The sequence below is a fragment of the Dipodomys spectabilis genome, unplaced genomic scaffold (assembly GCF_019054845.1).
Source record: "Dipodomys spectabilis isolate Male_0828 unplaced genomic scaffold, ASM1905484v1 ptg000288l, whole genome shotgun sequence".
Taxonomy (NCBI): Eukaryota; Metazoa; Chordata; class Mammalia; order Rodentia; family Heteromyidae; genus Dipodomys; species Dipodomys spectabilis.
Genome location: NW_024870965.1, coordinates 7,606,856 through 7,627,409, shown reverse-complemented (window position 1 = coordinate 7,627,409; position 20,554 = coordinate 7,606,856). Strand labels below are relative to the sequence as shown.

Genomic DNA, 20,554 nt, shown 5'->3' with positions numbered 1-20,554 from the left:
AACAGCCGCTCCACAAATCCATACCAGACACCTGCAAACCCACACATGCACACACATCCCACCAGCATGCCATGCACACCTACACACCAACACCTCACGTGTGTATACACACACACACCCCGGCTCTGAGGAAGCCCCAGAAGGGAGGAAGCGCTGGGCCTGGCTGTCTGTCTAGGGCCCTCCCCGAGGGCCAGACTGCCGGCCTCAGTATCCCTTTGAGTGGACGCCGGCAGGCTCACTGTCCACCACACATCATGCGAGAAACAGCTCAGGTCTGGAGCAGACACTTCGTGGGAAGGGAAGTGGCAAGCAACGGCTATTTTTATCTGTTTTCTGAGACCTCGGTGCCCTGTGTCAGGGGTGCCCTCCCTTTTTCCGGTCTCATCCCGTTTTAGACTGGCTGTAGCTGGCTCCCTATCTTCTCATCCCAGAGCCTGGGGCTGGAGTTGCTTCTCAAAAGGGAAGGCGCCTTGCTCCAAAATGGGTTTGTTTAGATGTTCTAGAACCATAGGGGACCACTGCTGGCACATCTACCCAACTGGCAATTCCCAGGGATGCCATTTCTACCTCCTCCCCCATTAACCATGAGCTGCCTGCCCGCGTCCTGAGCAACTACGATACCCTCTGCCCTCGGCCAGACACGTCAACACGCGCAGACAGCGTTTATCTCCAGAACTTCCCCTCTCCCACTCCACGGTCCTCACACACACAGAAAGGCGGCCTAGGACGTGATCCAGACGAATCTTTTGGACACTTGACGGTCCAGTGTTCTCTCCTTAGAGCCACACGCGGGCTCTGGGGCGACTAGGCCTCGTGCATCCACCACACTCAACCCCCACACTGGGCCCCAACGGGGGGACTGGAGACTTGCTTGTTGATCGAACGCAAGCAGACTGGATGTGTGACTTATCCGTTCATTCCTCGGCCTCTACCGTGAGCAGCGTCCTCAACCTGCGACACGGAGCCAGCGCGGGAGGTGGAGTCCGGGCTGCTGGGGTTGATACTACAGCATAACCTAACTGATCCTGACTATTGTACAAGACTTGACGTGAGAATGATAATTGCAACTGAGAACCTGGCTTGCTGCCCGAGGGGAGGAAGAGGAGTCAGAGCAGATTCGTCAGCCAGGCCTGCGTGCATGCCCGGCACACGGGAGCCGCCTTCTGTTTTCAATCATCTTCCCCACCCTTGACCAGGTGGATGTGACAGCACCATCTCTGAGAGCGACCCTCGTGTTCTGCGCCTGGAGCACTGACCTCTGTCCTGGACCCTGCAGACACGCACTGCTCTCTCCCATCCGGGAAGGCTGGGAGAGCGGCAGTAAGGGCACGCTCCGGCCCAGGGCATGGGCCCCTCAGGAGACACGTGGCCGCCCGTGGTCTCCCTGTGGGTGGGGCCCAGGCTGCCCTCGGGCAGACCTCCTGTCTGGACCCCTTGCGTTGTTTGATGATGGGTGAGCAGCCGTGGTGGTCAGAGCTGTGGGGGGCGCTTCTGGGCCGGACGGTGCTCAGCACCCTCAGTGCACAGAAACACCCACAGCAAAACGCAGCCGGGTGCCACGGCTGGAAAGCCTGTCTGAGTCACAGCCTGACTCTTGATGATTGGGACGTCACGCATGCCACATCACGTGACCTCTCTCCAGCCACATCATGGCCACCTGACAGATGTCAAGGATTGCCATGGTCTCCTCTAGTGAAATGAAGGCCGCCTAACCTTCACCTCTGCCTGCGTCCCTCCCCGCCTGCCCGCAGAGCTTGCTGGCGACAGGGAGCAGGCCAAACCCTCTGCCAGGTACCAGAAACACAAACGCCTGCATTCTGCTCTGTAGGACCTCTGCTGATTACATGGGCTTATTACAAAGCCCACTATTGCAAAGCACTAATTCAAGTACAGGAACTCTTAGAATACACCAGGAGACAAACACACACAACCATCCTGGAAGAATGCAAGTTCAGAGCAAATAAACTTTACAACGAAGATGTTATCCCGGAGGAGTGATCGGAATCAAAACACACAATGACCACAGGCATTTTATGCATGATGGATTCAAAGACCAAGCGCGAGCAGCACATCTTGATCTGAATCAGGAATGTAACCAACTCTATTGAGTAACTTCAAACCAGCATCTCAAATGTATCCTTAAGATACACATTGAACAAGAAGAAAACTCAGAACCGAACGGTTGACTCCACTCCAGCATTGGTCTTAGGCCGTCAGCTGACCACCGGGTATGCTGGACAATTCCGGGCCGTGGGGAAGTGGGGAAGGTCAGTGCTCCTGTCCCACGAGCCCCATTCTGGTCCCCAGACTCAGGTTTCCTTCAACAGACGTGCAGGGGAATATTCTTCCTGAAGACACGCACAGGTCCCGGGAAGCGAGGAGCCAGCAGGCTCGGGACCACAGGGTGCTGGCGCTAGCTGGGCCTTTCCTTCTCCTTTGCTGATTTCTTTCAGAGAAGCCCAGAGGAAAGCAGAGGGGAGGGGTGAAGGGACACTGTGCATTCATTTGCTTTTTCTTTTCAGGACCACCAATCCTCTGGACAACGTTCCCTAAATACAGCACCTGAGTAGCCCAGGGCTGGGCGGGGTCCGGGCTGCCGCACACCGCAGCTCCCTCTAAGAATGGCTCCTGAGGGACGGAGGATGTGGAGAGCCGGACCAGACCCCTCACCCTCAGCCCAGGCTGGGCCTTCAGATGCTCTGCCCACTCTCCCGCACCTCCTGCTCTGGTTGAAAGCCAGATCCTTCATGGGGAGGGATAGCAAAGAAGCCCATAAACCCACATGTGCGGGGATGGGCTGTTCGGGAGCACTGAGTCAGAGCAGCTGTTAAAGGCTAGGTTCGATGGTAGAATCTTGCCTGAGGGGTTCCGAGTTCAATCCCTGAATACCAGTCAGAGAGCCTAAAACTAAAGTGTACCAAGTGAGACTCCTCCCTCCAACTAAGCACCAAGAAGGCTGAAAGTGAGTGGCGCTCGGCTCAAGTGGTAGAGTGTTAGCCTTGAGCTGAGGAGCTGGGGGACAGCGCCCAGGCCACGTTCAGGCCGCATGACGACTTAAAAATAAAATGAAGTAAATACACACCAGGGGCACGTCCAACCCAGAGCTGTGCTTGTGGGTATGACGGTCACACCAGCTTTACTTCCAACAGCTGGAGGTAACAGGCATGCCTCCTGGAAGTGACAGCCTATCTACCGCCAACCAACCTTAGGGATGCCCAGCAGAGGAGGGCAGCCAGGCCGGTCAGGAGTCCCTGAGCCCTGGGCCTGCCCCAGCCCGGCCTCTCTCTGTCCACGCGGTCCGTACAATGCTCCACGGGGGTCCCACTTACATGGAGAATACTCTGTGGCCCTGGAGACGGTGACCCCGAGACCGCCCATCAGGAAGGATGGTTCCCCCCTCTCATCACCAAGTTTCCTGAGAGGGAGAGGCCTGTGGACGTGGGGCAGCTCAGTTCAGTTGGCGTGCAGGTTTGTCTTCCTGTGCGGGGTCTATGGATGGGAGCCTGGGCCACCAGCTCCCGATGCCTGGGCGCGTGCAGGGTCCGGTGGGCGCGGCCGTGCTGAGGCCGGGAGGCCCCTGGCGCGTGCAGAACTGGCTCCTATCTGCTGGGACTCGGCCCATTCTGCGAGAGCTCCCTGGGAGGACGCAGGTGACACGCTGTGCAAATCCTCTCCCCCCCCCCCCAGTGGACACCCCGCAGCCAGGGGCTGGAACTTCCCTGCCCTTTAGCCTGAAGAGTCCAGCCTGAGGGCTGTAGAGCAGCTCCATTAAAGTACTGCTGCTACAGAGGCCTCCATTGGTCCCTGTGTCTGGGCAAAGGTGCATTCTCTTAGAAGGAAGAGTCTCCTTTTAGTTCCACCTCTGTGAGGGCCGCTGGGGACAGACAGCTTCTAGACACACTATCTCCCCCTGGGCCAGTATCTGAAGCGGTGACCAGCCCTCACCTCTCGAGGCGTGGGGTGGAGCCCAGGACTCTGCCCATCTCCCTGGGCAGCCCCAGGCCTCTCACAGAACAAGGCTCAGCCTCCGGCCACCCAGAGTCTTTGGTGTCCCCAATCCTCCCGGCTGGCTGGCGTGGCCCGCGTGGCCCACGGGCTCTCCACCACCGTGGCCCCCACGGGCTGTGGTCCTGGAGGCCGATGGTGACAGACCAGAAAATCTAGGCCAGGCCCCAATGCCAAGGGAAGGATGCCAGGCGGACCTGCGGGACCTCCCGAGGCGCAGGGGGGCGTGGCGGGCCTCCTCCCCGCAGGTGCGCCGGCTCTGGTCACACCCAGCCCAGCGGGACTCAGTAGGCTCCTCTGCAGCTCCTCTGCGTTAGCCAGCTGGGGGCAGGGGGTGCTGATTTTTAATATACAGTATGACATCACAAGGTAAACAGCACCTCAGACGCTGCTCCATATGGCTTTTGCTGGAAATCAAAACTAATCATGGTCCTGTGTACCTTTCCAGCTGGGCAGGACGGGAGCATCTGTCCAGCACACTGGCCACAGGCCAGTCTGCCCGTGAGGTCCCTGCGCCACCTCCTCCTGCTGCTTCCCCGGAGGCCCTTCAAGCCCTGCAGACGTAGCACTCCAGAGGGCGCAGTCCCCCGCAGCATGTCAGGGTCTACAGGCCTGAAGTGGCCTGCCACAGGGCGGGAAAGACGGAACTCCAAGCACGAATACCGCAGTCCATCGGGCAGAGGACCCCCCTCCCCTGCATCCCCTGCCCAGCAGAGAAGGGCTGGGGTGGCAGGCAGGGGTGCCCGGGCCCTGTGCTGCCAGTCTAGGCTGCTCGGGCGCAGTGCATCGCCACTAAGTGTTCCTGTAAGGCTGCCTAGCGCCGAGCCGGCCGTCTGGGCCTGGCGGGCTCCATCCAGCCACTCTTCCGGGCTTTCCTTACGTCCCATCAGCCCGGTGTCTCTACACTGGCAAAGACCTGCCCTGGGAGACCCATCAAGACAGGGCCAACGCGGCCAGGGCGGGCAAAGTGGGCTGCACAGACCCCAGGGCCTCTGCCACGGCAGCCCTCTCAGGAAGGCCTCCTCGTCCACAGGTGCTGCCGGTGCCAGAGTGGCATACGTGCACACACGTGTGTGCACACACACAAACACACGAGTCCCATCCCAGTCATTTCCCCTCAGAAGCTACAAATAACGAAAGGAGAGCCCACGTGCCAGGCGTGGTGGTACACACCTATAATCCCAGCACTCAGAAAGCAGAGGCAGGAGGGCTACACAGCAACACTGGGTCTCCAGCGCACCTCCTCCACCACAAGAGGCACGAGAAAGCGGGGCAGAAGGGGCGGGGGCAGGGGACGAGCCTCCCTGGCCAAGCGCTGGGCCTTCCCTGCCCCGCGGACCTCTGCCAGTTTTCACCTCCAAAACAGAATAAAAGGAGGCCTGTCACCCTGTGCCAACAGCGGACTGTTTTGGAAACTTTTTCACGCTCAGAGCCTTGGTAACAAAGAGAGGACTTTCCTGCCACCAAGGGCTTCGGGAAGAGAAGTTCTGCTGCCCCCGGCCTCCCCGCCCCGGGTGCCTGCGGCACTTAGGATGGCCAGGCAGGACGCTCGGTGGAAGCAAGTTGGAGACCCACTTCAAAGCTCTACTGAGTGCTGGGCAGAGCAGCACAGGCCTGTGGTCCCCAGTGACTCAGGAAGCGGAGATAAGAGGATTCAGGACCTAGGCCAGACCTGGGCAAAAACAAAAGACGCTATGGGAAAAGACAAACCAAAGCAAAAGGTCTGGAACGCGGCTCACAGGGTAGACAGGCCTCAGGAAAGCTCCGGGTCCAGAGGAGAGAAGGGAAGAGCCGCTCCTTTATCCTCGGCCTGTCCCCGAACCACACTGACTCCCGTCATTTCACAGCAGCTGGGGCAAGAGCCTCGGAGGCTGCGGAAGGGAGGGAGGTTTGGGAGTCTGAGGCGGAGCTCCAGTGCAAGGTAGGCCGACAGGCTCAGGCTGAGAAGTACCTTGTCAGCAGCAGCCCTGGATGATGGAGTGTGAGAGTGTGTGTGTGTGTGCGTGTGCGTGCGTGTGCGTGCTAGGCGCAGGGTGTCAGTCTGTGTAGGGTCTGAGGTCCCTGGGGTGGGCAAGGTTGCCTCCCAAGCCAGAAGTCTTTAAACAGTCCTGTTTCTCGATCTGTCTAGCGGCAGGCGCATGTCTCCCAGGCCCGTATCCCAGGCTGCCTCCTGAGCACTGCTTGCTCCCCTACTCATCGACTCCAGTTCCGCCGCGGGCGAGGTAGCCTTCTGCGTCTCACCACGTGTGGACTGGTACTGGATGAGTGTCCTGCCCGGCAGTGATCCACGGCTCCCTGAGCTTTGCCAACACCCTGTGCCTGCTGACAGGCGCTTCGCCTTTGGGACAGCCTGGCATCTTCTTGCACCAATGCCACACAGGTGCCCTCTGTGGGATGCAACTTGCACATCTCAGCAAGAAGAGCCACTGCAAGGGAGACCCAGTCCCTAAGTTTCTAGACCTATCCTGGGGCCAGGCCAGGGGTACTCAGCACAGCTTTGTTTAATGTTAAAAACTGAAGGCTTGGCTGAAACCCTTTCTTCCCTTTCCAGGGCCCAGCTGAGAGGCCCAGCAGGAGGCAGGTGGGAAATCAGTGCCCAATACCATACTTCAACTCCCAAGCAGCGCGCAGCCTCCTGTTCCTCCCAGGAGATGGGCACACAGACCCCCGTGGGCTCAAGCCCTGAGCCTCTCACACCACCGGTGTGCTTTCAGGGTCACGCTGGCCAGGGAGGCCACTCAGGTGGAGGAAGCGTCCCCAGGGTCCCGAGGCGAGGAGGAGCAGCAGGTCTGCCCCTCTCTCCCTGCTGCCCAGTGTGCACGCGCGCGCCCGTGTCAGCTGGCTCGGCCATGGCAGAAGGCTTGTGTAGCTTGGTTCTGCTTTCTGTCTTCATTTATTTATTCTTTACTTATTTATGTATGTGTCAGTTTGGGGACTTGAACTCAGGGCCTGGATGCGCTTCCTCGGCTCTTCTGCTCAAGGCCAGCTCTCCATCACTTGAGCCACAGCTCCACTTCCAGCATTTAGCAATTAACTGGAGCGAAGAGTCTCGTGGACTTTCTTGCCCAGGCTGTTGCAAACCATAATCCTCAGATCTCAGCCTCCCGAGTAGCTAGGAGTACAGGCCTGAGCCACCTGTGCCGGGCAGACAGCTTATTTCTGACCTAGTGCCCTGGTGCAACTCGTGGTGAGAAAACTTCCGAAGGAACATCATAGTTTTTGTGATGAAAACTAACACAGGCAGGAGGAGCTGGCTCTCCCACGCGGCGCTCTGTGAACACCCGGGAGTGGAGGGCTAGCAGCCTGCCCTCTCCACAGATGAGGACACCAAGCCCAAAGAGGCCAGCTGCCCAGCCCAGGGCCACTAGTGTGACCCTTAGGGTCACCGACTTAAGTTCCAGAAAGGGGGTATCCTGCATGATTGAGGGTGAGCACGCTGAAGACCTCAGGGCCCCATCAAGACTAAAACACCAATTATAATGCTCCTAAAGCACCCACACCAGCAAGCTGCATCTCCAAGGGCTTCTTAGTTAAGGCTTCACAAACCCCACCTGCGCCCACCCCACCGCCCACCCCACCTCCCGGCCCCCAGCTTCCCGCCCTCCACTCAGTAATCTGCTTCTTGGGATTATTTGGCTCTGACAAAATCTCCCAGCCGTTGCTCAGACTCCTGGCAGTTGGTTGGATTTTCCACTTGACATTGTCAGGAGATTAAACTGTTTATCTCTCGGTGGACACGGCCTTTCCAGTTTCCTGCTCACAGATTCAGGTGTGATAAGGATTACAGGAGACCCGCCCCACCCCTCCCCTGCCCCACCGCGCAGAGGCGGGTCTCACCAAACCTACAGCCTAAATCACCGACGTGTATAAAGAAAATATTACACATGTGTGCATAAGCAGGAGAGTAGACAAACACGGCTCCTACCCACTGGGCACTCAGCAGGAGATCCTGCCCAATTATACGTTTTACAACCTAGTCATCAATTGCCATAGTGAAGAGGAAAACAAATTGAGCTGAGCCTGGAAAGAATGTTGGTGAAATTGGAAAAACACTTGCTGGGAACTGTGGGGGAAGTGACCTCTCTGGTAATCGCCCGGGTCCCCCGGCCGGGCTGGGCCCTGCCCCAGCTCTAGTTGCAGCAATAATTACAGAGATGGCAGGTTGAGTGGGGGGTAGGTTGCACCGCCAGGCAGCAGGGAACGCCACTCTGCCTGTAACGCAAGCTGAACACACCCCACAGCGAAGGCAAATGTTAAGCACTGGTAATAGAAAATGTATCACAGCTGCTTCTTGGAAAACAGTACAATGGATTTATTCATTCTGCTTAAATGGATGAGGGTAGGAGGAGGTTGAGTATAGACAACCCCTCAGAAGAGGTAATGAAAGAAACTTCTATCAATGCCCAAAGGCCAAGGGCAAAACATCTAAGCTGTCCCCTCCCAGGATGCACCGGGACCAACTTGACTGAGAAAGGCAGGGTACCCAGGGAGGAAGGGCCCAGCCTGGCATCGTGCGTCACTGCTGGGACAGGTGTCACCCATCAGAGGAGCTGCGGGTCTGGATCATTTCATTTTCCCTTTTCACCCGGAACCTGATTACAAAATAAAACGCAAGGCCACCAGGCTCACGGAGAGTGGACTATGGATGCACTCCCCAGCCACACTAGCCAGACTGCCCGGCTCCCTGCGCTGTTTTTCCACATACTCATAGATGGGGAGAAAAACAGTACCTAGCCCCCCTCTCCCAAGAAATACCAAGTGCACAGGTTCATTCTGCCTCACACCTCCCCAAGAAATAACAAGTGCACAGGTTCATTCTGCCTCACACCTCCCCAAGAAATAACAAGTGCACAGGTTCATTCTGCCTCATCACCCGGTGCTCTTATTTTTGATCCTTATAAAACATTCTATTTTAGACTGCTAGAGATCAAACCCAGGGCCTCGCAGGTGTTACACGAGTGTTCTAACAGAGACGTGTCCCCAGCCCTGGTAGTTACAAAGCACAGCAGCTGATGTGAAATGTGAAACAAGAGGATCAAAACCTTGACAGAATATGAACACGTAGTGCTCTGACTTTTGTTGGATGGGTTTCTGTTGCGTGCTATCAAGGCAATAAAAGGCCCAAGTGAGACTCATCAAAGGGAGAAGATCAGATTTCCAGCACTGAACTCTTTTCCTCCTTGGTGGTACTAGAGCGTGAACTCAGGATACCCATGCTTGCTGGGCAGATGCTCTACCACTTGAGCCATACTTCCAGCCCTCTAACAGTGCATTCTTCCTAGAACTGTTGAGAAACATACCAGACAAGTTGGGAATGTTGGCTGAAATGACTATCTGAATCCAGCCCTGGGTACACAGAGCCTGGAGCCCCGCCTTGGGGTCTGTCCTGAGCCCAGCACACAAACGCTACAAACAGGGGTCGCGCTTGTCCTCTTCCCTTGAGACTTGAATACAACAGGCACTTCTGCTACCCACTCTTCGTCCAGGTCTCATAGAGCCTTCAAATAATCCCCAGTTCCAGAACTGCACACAGAGAGAAGTACCAGGCCTGAGACGGAGGGGCACATGGGGAGAGATGCAGAGAACAAGATGGTAGCTTTCCCAGGTCTCCAAGGTGACCCTCCACGGTTCAGTTAGTGATGGATAGCCAAGTCACACTCTGGCAACTGATCGTGTAAAATCCCCAGGAAATAGCCGGCACTCCAGGGGACTTCCCTATCATGGAAGCGTTCAGTGGGTGCTTTTGTAAGCAATGAACTCCTCCCGAATCACAATGCCAATTCTACCTAGTAAGGGGGGGAAATTTCCTTGTAAGGCTCACACTTGTCGGGACTGAGAGCACAGGATCCAAGGCCACAGTCTCCTGTCCTGTCAACACGGGTTAAAGCAAACAATTCCTGAGCTAATTGTGAATTACTTGTTGACTATTCGAAGTCTTAAGACTTCCCCACTATGTACAAAATCCTTCAAAATTTTTTTCTTTCAGTAACTAAGTTGAAGTTGACACCTGACAAAATAAGCCTAAGCAATGTTATCAATGCTCCTAGGAATAGAAATAAACTACATAAAACTAATCTAATCTGTCACGACATTTCACAACTGTGCCAACAAGATCAGAAAAGCAACGCAGTAGCAGGTAGACTTCTTGGCTCATTCTGAGGACGGCTTACGGCAACTGTGAACCCAGCCTCTGAAAGCAGCATTACTTTATAAGGCTTTCTTGTAAGTCGAAAGGCTGGGTAACTGTCCAGCAGTCTTCCGGCAAAGCCTAAATATTTGCATGACAAGCGATGTTGACAATCAACCTCAGTTTTGCTTCTTATTTATGTGAAAGGATTTTATGGTGGCCAAATACTTTCATTTTCTTTGACAGTCTTGAACTGGCTCTACCACTTGAACCCAAGCATCCAGCCTTGACTTGTCATTTTGGAGATGGAGTCGCACAAACTTTTCTGGCAGGACTGACCTTGAACGTTGGTCTTCCTGACCTCACTCCTGAGTAGCTAGGATTATAGGCGTGAGCTACCAGTGCTCAGCTTTGTTTTGTTTGTGTACATATAATTGATAGCACAATTTTGGAAAAATCGATACAAGCTAGGTACTTTCCTCCTGAGGCCCAGGCCTTCCTAAGTAGACCAGGAGAGGAACATGGAGAACCGAGGGAATCTGCCTTGTCTAGAAAGAGGGAGAACACCACCCGCGTTCGGCACATTACTCAGTCTCACAGAAGAGTGTCCACGCGGCCAAATGTAAGCCACTCACTGTAGGCAGACATGTGGCACAATCACAGCTGAGCAAGCTGTGAATCGGATCCTGTGGGAGACCTCCTGCCACACCAGCTGGGGCTCACAGCATCACACAAAGCCATTCTTTAGAGGAACATGGGACATACCACCGGGGGCCCTGGACACCGCCGACTCTGCCGCGCATGAGAGTGAGCATGTGCGTGCTCCGGCAGCAGAGCCGTGCCGTGCCCATGCCGCCGTTTTCAGGCAGAAGCAACCTGGTTCAGGAAGAACTCAGCACAGAGAACGGGGGGCTCAGCTTTAATCCATGGAACACTGAGAAGCCCTGAGCGGCCCCATCCATCCGGGTCTGGCCCTTCTGCAGACAAAGTGTGGGTCTTGAGCAAGAAGTGCTTTTTGACCCAAAGAGAAGAGCACCTATTCACACGTGTCACAAGTAAACTCCAGCGTCACAACAAATTCAAGAAAAGTCTGCTTACGGTAGAAGCACTCAGCCACAGCTCGAAAGCTTCTATCTGCCATAATTTCCAGTTGGCTACCTACCCCTAGACAGACAGACACACACACACACACACACACACACACACACACACACACACACACACATTCAGAGAGGGAGATCAGTGAGAGATTTTTCCCCCTAGTTCTACATTGTGGGTGTCTAAACTCTATTTACAGGTGCGAGGTAGATGACGGTAGCCCACTGCTACTTCTCAACGTCTTACCTGGCTTGACAACATCACTTACCCTTCTGGGTTCCCACTTGGAATCTCTCTAGCAAATGGAAAAAAAAAAATCAGCTGTCATCATGTATCTCATCTTCAGTGTATTTGCAGACAAGACCTCGTTTCCAACATCAGGCTATACAAACTGTTTTGATAACCAGCCAATGAGAGCTGCTGATCCACCACAAGAAAGGGCAAACGGGAAGGTGGAGAACAAGTTACAGCGCGGCGGGCATGCAGCCAAGCTTCAGGGTTCCAGAAGCGAGGGCAGCGAAGAGCAGCGCAGCAGCTGTCCTCATTCGCTGGGCCCTCGACTGCTGGGCAGGGGAGGCACCTGGGCCACAGGGCGCTCTCCTCTGCCTCTCCACAGGTGCAGGGGGTCTGCGCTCTGTCCTGACACCAAGTTCATCCTTGGTCCAGACCACCAGCGGAAACCAGAGTTCCCAGAAAAGAACTCAGATTTCTGAAGCTGAAGCAGGAGAGAAACATGCTTTGGGTGTCCAAAACCCTGAACAAAGGGTGCCGAGCAGCCACCCAAAGCCCTCAGCTGTGGAGGAGGAAGTTACTGAGGGTGCAGTGGACCGCGCCAGACAGCCAAGCCCAAATCCCAAGGCTACTACCACAGGCCACCTCTGGGCAGCACAAGCCCTCATACTGGGAGCAAGGAAGTCCCCACACTCGGCCAAGAGAAAGGCCAGACTGGGTAGAAGCTTCAAGTCTTACGTTCTGAAAGGAGCAGACCCCCGAGACGGCAAGCAGGCCATGATGATCCACACAGCCAGGCCTACAGACGCACTAGAAAACACACCTGCAGGGGACCTGCGGGTGCGTACCTCTTAGGAGTCACCCCCAAGGTGCCCGCTGCAGGCAATTCAACTTCAAACAACACTGTTACCAAGGAAACCGCGTGGCTTACAGCACCGTTTTCACTTCAGTTCACACATCACGCTGTACCTCAGTCACACTGACCACAGGATTCTGCCGTGTCCTGGCCAGCCCTCCCGAGGTCCTGAGGCTGCTCTCTCATGGCCTACCACAAAGGCATCTTCAGGGCCAGGCCTGCCCTCCCATCACCACCCGCCGGCCTGGCCTACTAGGAAAGGCCAGGTTAGTTTGATGACATCTTTGTCAGCCTGAACGAATCGCAGCTTAAGTGTTTCACTCCATCAGGCGGCTCTGCTCACTGCGGGGACTCACCCGGGAGTTCCCCGTGACACTCATATTCCCAGGGAGAGGGGTATCCCGTAGGGAGTGCCTTTAAAACCACACGTGGAAATAGCAGAGACAGACTACTGCCCCCACTACAGAGGGCATGATCAGAACCTCAGTGTGCCACAGCATGCGCACACACACACACACGCACACACACACGCATGCGCCGGGAGAAGACACTGGGAGCTGTGACTTCCCCAGAGCCCTGCTCAAGTCTCCACTACTCAGTGGAAAGCAAGAAAACTGGGGAGAGGGGGTAGACGCGAGCAGTCAGGTCTGCTGAGAGCAGTAACCCGAGGACCCGACTTACCACTCTTGGCTTCTGCTGGTCCAGGGTGTGCAGGAAGGCTGCGTTGGGGTCCAGGGTGCGTTCGGGGTCACTGGAGATGTCCTCCTCTGAGTCCTCATAGGAGGAGGAGAAGCCGGTGGAGGAGGCAGAGGAAGAGGACAGCTTCCTCAGGGGCAGGCTGCCGCGGGAGCTCCCCTGGGGCTCCTCCAAGGCGCCGTCCTCCTGGGCGCCCAGGTCGGTGATGATGACGGCGGGGATGGCAGGGAGGCCGCCGCTGTCTCTGGGGGACGTCGTGTCCCGGTCCCCGGCCTCTCGGTCACGCGCAGGGCTTTCCCAAGTGTCCGCACTCGGCCCTGTGCCGCACGTCCAGGCCGGGCCGGTGTCCTCCGCGGGGCCCAGCACCGCCCCGGGGCTCAGAGGCGCGGGAAGGCACGGGGGTGGCTGCCGCACAGGGTCCGCTGCGGCCCGGCAGGGCAGAGGCTCGGGCATCCTGCCACAAGGGCTTCCTGCGGCCACCGCCTCGCTGCCCCCGAGCAGGCCGGGGGCCGGGGCTCCGCTGCCGGCCTTCCCGGGACGGGCGGCGCCCGCGTCCTCCCGCGGCCCGGGCCGGCTCGGGGCCTCGGACGGCGCGGGGCTCTGCGGGTTCGCGGCCTCTCCGCCCGCCACTGTCCAGCCCGCTCCGCCCCGGTCTAAGGAGGGCGCGCGGGGGGCCCGTCCTCCCGCGGGGGCCGTCGGGGCCTCCGGGCACGGCTCGCCCCAGGACCGGGTCCTCCGCTCCTCGGCGGGGGCGCCGGGCTCCGGGCCGCGGCCGGGGGGCTGGCTGCGGCTGCGGAGCGGGCTCGGGGAGGGCGAGCGCGCCCGGCCGGCGCGCGGGCTCCGGGGCGCCGCGCCCGCCGCCTGGATGTGCGCCTCGAACAGGCCCACGGCGCGGCCCACCCGCACGTGCTGCAGCTCGCGCTGCAGCACCCGCAGCTTCCGCCGGGCCTCCTCGGCCCCCGGCGGCAGCGGGTCGCCCCGCGCGCCGCCGGCCCAGCCCGCGCCTCTCGGCCTGCGCCGGGCGCCGCGCCAGCCCGCGGGGCTCGAGGGCTCCCCGGGCGGCCGCGCCGGGCCGGGGGGGAAGAGGAACGCGGAGCCTCTCCCGGGGCCGGCGGGCGGCGGGGCGGCGGCGCGGGCGCCGGGCCCCGGGCCGCCGCCCTGGCCCTGGTCCGCGCTGTTCATGACCACCAGGCTGCTGAGCGCGCAGCAGCACACGGCCATAGTAGTGGGGCGCGGCGCCGCCCGCCGCCCGCCGCCCGCCTCAGGCCGCCCGGGGCGGAGCGGGGCCCGGGCCGGCCGGGGGCGCCGCGCGCGCGGGCCCCGTCCGGAGCTCCATGAACGGCCGCGGCGCGCTGTGGAGACACAAGGAGGGAGAGGCGTCAGGACCCGGCCTGCGGGGCCGCGGGGCCGCGCGCCCGCCTCCGCCCGGCTCCGCCCTCGGGGACGCCCCGGGACCCTCGGCCGGCGCCGCCTTCCCCGGGCGCCGGCTCGCCCGCCCCACACCCGGGAGGCTGAGCGGTCGGGCCCTGCCGTGGCCCCACAGCGATGTGTGCACACGCGTGCGCGTCTGTACACGTGCGCACGCCCTGTGCAGTCTGCGTGTGTGCAGCCCGTGTACGTGTGTGCAGCTCGTGTGCGTGCGCGTGTGCAGCTCGTGTGCATGTGTGCAGCCCGTGTGCGTGTGTGTGTGCGTGTGCAGCCCGTGTGCGTGTGTGCAGCCCGTGTGTGTGTGTGTGCAGCCCGTGCGCGTGTGTGCAGCCCGTGTGCGTGTGTGTGTGCAGCCCGTGCGCGTGTGTGCAGCCCGTGCGCGTGTGTGTGAGTGCGTGCAGCCCGTGCGCGTGTGTACAGCCCGTGTGCGTGTGTGCGCGTGTGTGCAGCCCGTGCGCGTGTGTACAGCCCGTGCGCGTGTGTACAGCCCGTGTGCGTGTGTGTGAGTGTGTGCAGACCGTGCGCGTGTGTGCAGCCCGTGTGCGTGTGTGCGCGTGTGTGCAGCCCGTGTACATGTGTGCGCGTGTGTGCAGCCCGTGTGCGTGTGTGCAACCCGTGTACGTGTGTGCAGCTCGTGTGCGTGTGTGCAGCTCGTGTGCGTGTGTGCAGCCCGTGTGCGCGTCTGTACCGTCTCCCGTGTCCGTGCGTGTCCGTGCGCTCGCCCGGGGTCTGTGTGTCTGTACGAGCGCCCCCGCCCGCGCCGCGCAGTCCCGGCCCGCGGCGGCCCAGGTGCGCCGGCCGGGGATCCGCAGCCTCCCCGGGCCGGGGCCGGGGCCCGGGCCGAGCCGCTGCCGAGCGCCCGGAAGGCGGAGGAGAACCGCCCGAGCTGCCCCGCCGCCCGCCGCCCGAGGAGGAACCCGCGGCCCGGGCGCGGTCCGCGGACCCCGGCGCCCCGCGCGGGGCCGGGCCGAGCTTACCCGCGAGGTCCCCGGCTCCGGATCCGCGGCTACATCCCCAGGCGCGGGGCTCGGAGGACCGGATGGCCGAGCTGGAGCGGGAAGGCGGCGGGCTGCCCGGGAGCGGAAAGGAGGGCGCGGGGAGGAGGGGGCCGGGCAGGGGGCCGGGGCGGCGGGCAGGGGGCCGGGGAGGCCGGACGCCGCTCGCCCGCGTCCGCTCGGCTCGGCGCGGGGGGTCGGTTCGGAGCGCGGCGGGCGGCGGCGGCGGCGGCGGGAGGGGCGGGAGGGGCGGGCAGGAAGGAAGTCCGCGCGGCGGTGAACTCAGCGGAACAAGTTTTTCTTTTCTTCTTTTTTTTACTTCTGCTGCTTGGCGAGAGCGGGGCGGGCGGCTGAAGTTTCCATTGTTCCCGACGGCGCGGCCGGCCTCGCCCCTGCCCGACGGCGGCCCCACCGCGGCAGAGGGGCCTCGCCCCTGCCCGACGGCCTCGCCCCTGCCGGACGAGGGCCTCGCCCCTGCCCGACGAGGGCCTCGCCCCTGCCCGACGGCCTCGCCCCTGCCGGACGAGGGCCTCGCCCCTGCCCGACGAGGGCCTCGCCCCTGCCCGACGGCGGCGCCCCTCCACCTCGGCCAGGGCTGGCAGCGGGCGGCCGGGATGAGCTAGAAACGTCCTGAAAACCGAACACCTAGCTCTGAGTGCCAAACAAAACAGTGCACGGAACCTTTTTAGGCCTTCAGAGTGGGTTCAATCCTGTCCTAAGACAGTGCGCCTCCCAGAGCCGCAGATCAAAGGCACCTGGCGGCCCCTCCGGCCGCGCGACCTGGGGTGTGGTAGCCGAGCCGGCCGGCAGGCTGGAGGTGTGCTGGGTGTGCAACACGCTTAGTGTGCGCATCGCACACGCACACAGCGGTGGAGGCACTGGCATGCTGCTGCATTTGCGACCCAGCATGGCCGGGCAGTGTGTGGAGCCGCCTCGCTGCCCCCCCCCCCAGGCAGGCTGTTTCTCAGGAACACCAACGTGACCAGGGGATCACACCCCGCTTTAAGCCTTGGCACTGCAAGTATGTTTTGCATAGCTCGCTGCTCTTAAACTACAGCATTTAGTGGAAGTAGGGCAAACAGCTGCCAGGCTCAGGAGACTTAAAACTCCAGAGCCTGAGTCAGTGCCCATGTCCCGACCAGCTAAAACTAGAGGAAAAGTGTGACTTTGCCTGTAGCACACGGATCTCTTGGTCGCTTGTGTAGCCATGCTGTGTAAGCAAGCAAAGCAGGCCTTCTCAGTCCAGAAACTTCTCATGGAAAATGCAAATCTGGAACAAGAGATCTTCTAGCCAGAAATTCCTGGGAATCAGATACTGGCAACTCCTTTCTCATTTTCTTAAAACATGCCATGAAAAGGTTGTATTTAATCTCTGCCACCTCCCCCCCACCCCCACACACAGAGTACCCTTCTCCCTCTCAGTGAGGCTGAATACAAGAGCCCAGAGTGGATTCAGGCTTTAAACTAAGGCTAAGAAATCAGCCCAGTCCAGGCCCCACTTTGATTCCCTAGTGGCAAAAAAGAGAAACTGCCGGACCCCACCAGACTCTGGAGCTCCTCTGACAGGTGTGGTCCCCGGAAATGCCAATGCCAGTGTCACCTAGAAGCAGATAAAGAACCTACTGGTAGGCACCTGACCTCAGAAGCTCAGCTCCGGCCTCCCCCGTCCCCCCCCCCCAAGCTGTTTGCCGGCCTGTCACCTGGCAGCCAGCCCCCCCCCCCAACAGAGGCAGATGTGACCTCAGAAGGGACTGCTGTCTTTGTATGCAGGTAGGCCTAGGTGAGAAATCATTTTACTAGTGTGAAATTTTAATTGTGGCCAAGAGCAGCAGAGGTTGAGGGAAAGAGATCAAAGCTAATGCTGGGAGTCAGCATGCCGGGCTGTCACGGTGCCACAGAATCTAGTTGCTTCCAGAATGGCAAAATTGTAGAAATTTTACCTAGCATTTGTTATTGGCCAGACACTATCTTAGGTGCATTATAAATATCCATCTTGTCCTCTTCACAATCCTCCCAGGGAGGGTTTACGAGCCCCATTTTCTAGAGGAAGAAATTGAAGTCCAGAGAGGCCCCTGGCATGCGCTGGGTAACACCAGTGCAGTCTGGAGACAGAGTCCATGCTGGTCACTCTTTGTCTCGGGCTGCTTTCCCGCACCGTGCGGAGGTTTGCCAGACAGAACTGCGAAGATCGAGGCTATGAATCCAAGAATACAGGCCAGACTGGACAAGCACAGCTCCGGCAAGTGGTGGCGGCTCCTCCTTAGCGGTGGGGAACGGAGGGCTTGCCCTCTGCCCGGGGACAAGGGCAGGATGTCTGCTGTGGACATTCATTCAGTGTCGTATTTGAAGTGCTAGCCGGTGACAAGACAAGCAAAAGAAGTCACAGATATCCAAATTGAAAGTGAAGAAGTAAAATCATCATCATTTAAACGATATGATTGTCTCTGGAAAATACTATCTTTAAAAAGCTACTAGAAGCTACTAGAAGTCATCAGTAATTTTATTTTATTATTATTTTTGGGGGGGTCCGGTCGTGGGGCCTGAACTCTGGGCCTGGGCGCTGTCCCTCAGCTCTTCAGCTCAAGGCTAGTGCTCTACCACTTGAGCCACAGCACCACTTCCGGCTTTTTTTTCTTTTTGCTTATGTGGTGCTGAGGAATCGAACCCAGGGCCTCAGGCATGCAAGGTAAGCACTCTACCACTGAGCTACCTTCCCAGCCCTCATCAGTAATTTTAATAAGTGTTATTTTTTTCCTAGAGTTGCCATAGGAAACTATACAACCTGATTAACTTTTAAAAACTAAATTTCTGGGCTGGGAAGGTGGCTCAGTAGTACCCAAGGCCTTACAAATGCCTGGTAAAAAGCAGGGCATCAGTGGCTCACACCTGTAATCCTAACTACTCAGGAGCCTGAGATCTGAGGATCACAGTTCAAAGCCAGCACAGGCAAGAAAGTATGCAAGACTCTTATCTTCAATAAACCACCAGAAAAACTGAAAGTGGCGCTGTGGCTCAAGAGGTAGAGCACTAGCCTTTAGCTGAAGAGCTGAGGGACAGCGCCCAGGCCCAGAGTTCAAGCCCACAACCAACAACAGCAACCAAAAGAGAGGAGGAGGAAGAGGAGGAGGAGGAAGGAGAAAGGAGGAAGAGGAGGAGGAAGGAGAAAGGAGGAAGAGGAGGAGGAGGAGGAAGAAGAAAGAGATTCAAATGCCTGGTAAATGCTTTCCAGAATGACTGCTGTCTCAGATGAGGCCTCTCTTTGGCCTGGGCCATCTCTTCCTAATACCTCCTGGTTCCCTTCAGTACATACCTATAATCTCTCTTCTGTGTGTTACATGTTCTAATCTATTCTTCCTGTAAGGATGCTGATCAGATGACTTAGGGTCCACTATATGACTTCATTTAAACTTAATTTCCTTTTTGGTTTTTGGTTGCCAGTCCTAGAACCGGAGCTTGAACTCAGGACCTAGATGCTGTCCCTGAACTTTTTTGCTTACGGGTGGTACTCTATCACTTGGCACACAGCTCCACCTTCAGCTCTTTGGTGGTTAATTGGAGATCAGAGTCTCACGGACTTTCCCACCTGGGTTGGCTTTGAACCACAATCCTTGGATCTCAGCCTCCTGGGTAGCTAGGATGACAGGCGTGAGCCACCAGCACTGGCTCCTGAATTACCATTTTAAAGATGCTATTTCAAAATACAGTCACATTCTGAGGTACTAGGGTGAGAATTTCTAACTCACCCCATAGCATCAAGATTACAGGATACAAAACCAATACACCAAAATTAGTTGTGTGTTAATGTACTCACAGAGTAATAAAAAATTGAAATAATACCTTTATAATAATGTCAAAATGTATGGAATGCTTAGGAATAAATAGGACAAAACATGTTCAAGATCTTCAATATGAAAACGACAAAGAATTATTGAGAAAAAGAAGACCTCAATAAATGGAGATATCCACCATGTTCATGGATGGGAAGACTCAGTATTGTTAGGAGGCAAGTCTTCTCCAATTTATCTGCAGATTCAGTGAAATCACAATATTCCCATAGGTTTTACTTATATTTTTCTTTTAATTTGTAAACTTCATACTGAAATGCAAAGAACCTAAAATAGCCAAAAAACAACTTAAAAAGCAGAAAGGCTTATAAATGTCTTATTATAAAACTCCAGTAATGGAGGCTAGGTTGTGCTGGGCACGGTGGCCCAAGCCTATAATTTTAGCTACTTGGGAAACAGAGACCAGAGGGTCATGGTTCAAGGTCGGCCCAGGCAGAGAGAAGTAGGCAAGACTTCCTTTCTAACAGTGGCTGTTCTCCAAGGCTGGGTGCAGGGGGAAGTAGATGTTACCCCTTCAGGATGGGAGAGTCACAGCACAGGCCAGCCTGAGCATAAAGCAGGGCCCAGCCTCACAAGTAACCTATCCCAGATGAGACCAGAGCTCGGAGTCAGGAGATAGAGCCTGCCTAGCAGGTCAACTCTCAGTACTGCCACAGAGGAAAGAAAAACAGACAGCATGGTATTGACATGAAGCAGATCAACGGGACAGAATATAGTCAATGGGAAATCCATTTTTTTACAAAGAGGCAGAAAAATGGAAGAAAAGGAAATGTCTTTGACAAATGATGGTAGAAACAATTGAATATCCATATGCAAAAGAAGAAAAAATTCAGTGCATATATTGTATCTTATACAGAATAGCTCAAAATAGCTCATAGGTCCAGATGTAAAACCATAAACTCATATAAGAAAACATAGAAGAAGCTGGGCTCTGGTAGTTCACATACATAATCCAGCTACGTGAGAGGCTGAGATCATCAGATCATGTTTCAAGGGCAGCCCAGGCAGAAAATTTCTCCAGATACCTTTCTCAGTCCATAGCTGGGCACAGGAGCATAGGCCAGTTATCCTAAACTACCTGGGAGGCTGGGATTGGGAGGATTGAGGCTTCAGGCCAGCCCGGACAGAAAAGTCTGGGAGCTCTGCCACCATGGAGGGAAGCTGGACACGGTGTGTGCTCTCCAGTCCCAGGGATGATGGGAAACCTCAAAGAGGCGGATCTTAGCTCAGACTCACACCCAGGGCTGGAGGGATGGCCCACGTGCAGAATGCC

The 20,554-nt window shown here is 57.3% G+C and overlaps 1 protein-coding gene across 1 annotated transcript in view; it reads right to left on the bottom strand.

The window, feature by feature from the left end:
• The window catches only part of Itpkb (inositol-trisphosphate 3-kinase B), a 68,503-nt gene extending 54,269 nt beyond the window's left edge, over positions 1 to 14,234 (bottom strand). Inside the window, exon 1 of the mRNA XM_042701193.1 lies at positions 12,999 to 14,234. Within this exon, the coding sequence (XP_042557127.1) occupies positions 12,999 to 14,234 (1,236 nt within the window). The remainder of the gene's footprint in view (positions 1 to 12,998) is intronic.
• Positions 14,235 to 20,554: the final 6,320 nt, after the last annotated feature.